The sequence below is a fragment of the Lygodium microphyllum genome, chromosome 1, assembly GCF_053477565.2.
Source record: "Lygodium microphyllum isolate KBCC chromosome 1, Lygodium_microphyllum_v1.1.10, whole genome shotgun sequence".
In the NCBI taxonomy this organism is placed as follows: domain Eukaryota; kingdom Viridiplantae; phylum Streptophyta; class Polypodiopsida; order Schizaeales; family Lygodiaceae; genus Lygodium; species Lygodium microphyllum.
Genome location: NC_141135.1, coordinates 92,476,769 through 92,480,186, shown reverse-complemented (window position 1 = coordinate 92,480,186; position 3,418 = coordinate 92,476,769). Strand labels below are relative to the sequence as shown.

The 3,418-nt window shown below is 49.4% G+C and overlaps 1 protein-coding gene across 1 annotated transcript; it reads right to left on the bottom strand.

The window, feature by feature from the left end:
• Positions 1 to 666: 666 nt before the first annotated feature.
• Positions 667 to 3,217, bottom strand: LOC148041412 (7-deoxyloganetin glucosyltransferase-like). The gene is made up of 2 exons (XM_087688213.1): positions 2,580 to 3,217; positions 667 to 1,918 (listed from the first exon to the last, which is right to left on the bottom strand). The coding sequence occupies exons 1-2, from the start codon at positions 3,127 to 3,129 to the stop codon at positions 963 to 965; spliced, it is 1,506 nt and encodes a 501-aa protein (XP_087544339.1). The 5' UTR covers positions 3,130 to 3,217; the 3' UTR covers positions 667 to 962.
• Positions 3,218 to 3,418: the final 201 nt, after the last annotated feature.

Genomic DNA, 3,418 nt, shown 5'->3' with positions numbered 1-3,418 from the left:
GGATTCAATTTGCATCACCTACAATAGTCGATCTCGCCTTTCATTCTCTTAGGAGGCTCACTCAAGGTCATGTATTATTTTCCTTGGACAATGCTATTACCGTATTGCAGCAGAATCATTTGCCTAAAAACTCTGCAAACCCACTTGGTAGGCCACGATTGACGTAAATCTCCACTACTCCTTACCTTTGTTTTATAGCTCTTTATGTGAAGACTATGGGTATCCTTATGCCTGTAGGATAGATTTGCTTTTGCAACCTACATACAAGGAGCCTTGGAGTGTGACATGTGGTGTCAAAAATGTGAACGTAGGTAGACGTGGAGACTGGCATGTGCCCCCCCGCCCCCAACTTTGCTTAATATTAGTAAAAGGTAAAAGATGCTTGTGCCGCGCAACTCATATACAACTCACTCATTGGTCAACAACTACACATGGTTGTGCCATGATGCATGTGGGAGCCTATATATTAATGGATTTATGCATGTGTGTATCTCTTGATGTTGAGAAAAGGAGGCTGGTTAGAGGGGTGCTGCTCTGTTGAATGCATTAGTTATATTCTACTAAGTTAAAATGAAATGTTAAAATATTTACATTCATTTCGAGTTTTCACTTAAGCTTTTATACTTAGAAGTATATAATACTCTCGAATGTACATAAGACTCATGCTCCAAAGAGTAAATGTCTCGAGTATGTTCCACGACAACCATTGCGGTATATAAAAATTTAACAATCGGAATTGTGGCACCGAAAAGGATAGATAAATTACACTGCTTATTGGAAACATATTAGATACGGCCCAGGCAGCAGTCATCTCGAGGCCGAGGCCCAATCCAGAAGTAAACAAGGCGTGGAATGGTGGTTTGAATCGATCCCTCGAGTGGTTGATAGGGTAAAAAACATTATTGTATTTCGGGTTCCGGGACAGAAAGCGCGAGCGAGAGAGAGTGGCGGAGGGGAGAAGGTCAGGGTCCGCTGGGCACTGGAGGGGGGGGTTGTGATAGGGCCTGGACTAAGTCGGCCCAATTACGAGAGGAGGTGCCAGGTATTTTCAAGTCTACAGCCTGTTGCGCTGCCTTTTTCCAGGTGGCAGCCGAGGCCTTGAGGTGGCCGGACTGGGCCATGAGCGCCCTCACCTTGGCCTCCACCTGCTCTCTGCGGATCAGCCCGTCTGCGCCCGCCTCGAAGTCCAGGCCCACCCCCCAGGCGTCCACGCAGCACCGGTTGTTCAGCATCTGGTCTGCGAAGTAGGGCCAGCCCAGCATGGGCACACCCGCGGAGAGGCTCTCCAGGGTGGAGTTCCAGCCGCAGTGCGTGAGGAAGCCGCCCACGGCTCGGTGTGTGAGGACCTGCATCTGCGGGGCCCACGGCACGAAGCACGCCTGCCCCTTCATCCTTTCGAGATAGCCCTCCGGGAAGATGGCACCCTCGCCGTGCATCAGGTCGGCCCGGATGACCCACAGCAGCGGCCGCCCGCTCGCCTCTAGCCCCAACGCCAGCTCGGCGAACTGCTGAGCCGTGAGGACCGCGATGCTGCCGAAGGACACATACAGCACCGACTCGTCCTCCTGCGCATCCAGCCACCCCACGCACGCCTCTTCCTCCGGCCACAGCGCCGCCGTCGGGTAGGCCCGATCCACGTGGCCCTCGAAGAAGGACGCCGGTAGCACTGGGCCCACTGTCCACGCGTCAGCGCGCTCCTTGGCCCGCAGCGCCGCCATGGAGGCTGCCTCAAGGGCATCGAATGTGTTGATGGCCACCCACGTGGCATCGTGGATGCGGCGGCACGGCTGCAGGAACACGTCGAACATGAAGTCCTCGTCGTCGAACGGTTGCAGGAACGTGTTGAGCTCGCGCAGCCGCAGCGCTGGCACGCCTGGGATCCAGTCGATTAGCCGCGAGTTCGAATTTCGATACGCTTCTGCAAACATATTTGCATATCATCAGAACACTAATGCAGTGTAGATGAACACTGATTCTGCAGCCATTCTTGAGTATTTCCATCGGTACAAGCGGTAGTGTATATCAATATACATCACTCATAGAATACGCACATGGTCTACTGAGGTGATGAGTTGCCATTGTTTCCTAAACTAATCATGGTGAATCAAAAAGCTCAATAGGCGCACATGATCAACCTGCAAAGGAGTGCAATAGCTGGAGAGTAGATGACTTGGAAATTGCTTTAATAAAAAGCAACTAATGAAATCGTATCGCGTGTCCAGTCATTGCTAGCTACCATAGTATGTGTGGGTTTAACACAGACTGCTAACCGAGGAGAATTCAATTAACTTGGAAACTACAAAATATTCCATGACACATCAGTTAGGTTAATGGATACTACGTTACATAGTATCGCAAGCCATAAATTGCGGACATATTGTAAAGTCTCTGCATCAGTCTATTTTACATACCATATTATCTGTACAATGGAGTACATATGAAGTGGCACATATTAGCTGTACAATGGAGTACATATGAAGCGGCACATGACATCGTCAGTTAGCATTCATTTTGTGGACATTCTATACTCATACATACTCATCCGTATGACATGCATCAGAATAAAATCTAATTTCTACCTTCAGCAGGCCTGCAGCCTTGTTTGACAGCCATCATCGACGCCAGAGTCCCCGCCGAGGCAGTCCAAAACGCCATCCTCCTGAGCTGGAGCTTGTTAGCCACATCCTGTGTGAAATATAGATACAGGTCGGATATCATAAGAGTAAGTGGAACCGCATCTGCATCACTCTGATCCGTTTTGTCCTGATCCACGCGCAGAAGCCCCTCTACCAGCTGCTCCAATGCAGGCCGGAGGTTGAAGAAGGACTTGCAGACCTCCACCACCGTGTCCTGCCCGCTCGTGCTCCCGCTCTCTCTATCGTCCCTTATCTCTACGAAGCGTATGTCGAGGCCTTGCGCTTGCAGCCGAGCCTGCATGGGCTTGAGTATGGAGTGGTTGTGCTGCGTGTTCACGAAGGTGATCGTGAACCCCTCCGAAGCTAGCTTGACGGAGAGGTGCATCATGGGGCCGATGTGGCCCTGCGCAGGGAAGGGTATCACCATGGCATGAGGCCGTGCAGGTGACTTATTACATTGAGCCTTGCAGATGAGATCAGCCTCGGCGCCCATATCGGACTTTAACAGACCGATGATGCCTTCTGCAGAATATGGTCTAGAAGCTGCAGCACCGTGCTACCGATATGAGCTGATCAAAGGAAGAGTATCGTTGCTTTTAATATCTAAACTTTGCGCAAGGAAGCTTTTTAATCAAAATCACTTAACAACAATAAAATGTTAATTTGTGTGTAAGATAACTTTTCCATTCAATTTATACTATACATATTTGATTTAGTCAACATTATTATGAATCATTAATATAACCTTTACTATCTAGCTTGGATGAATTTCAAGTTATCCC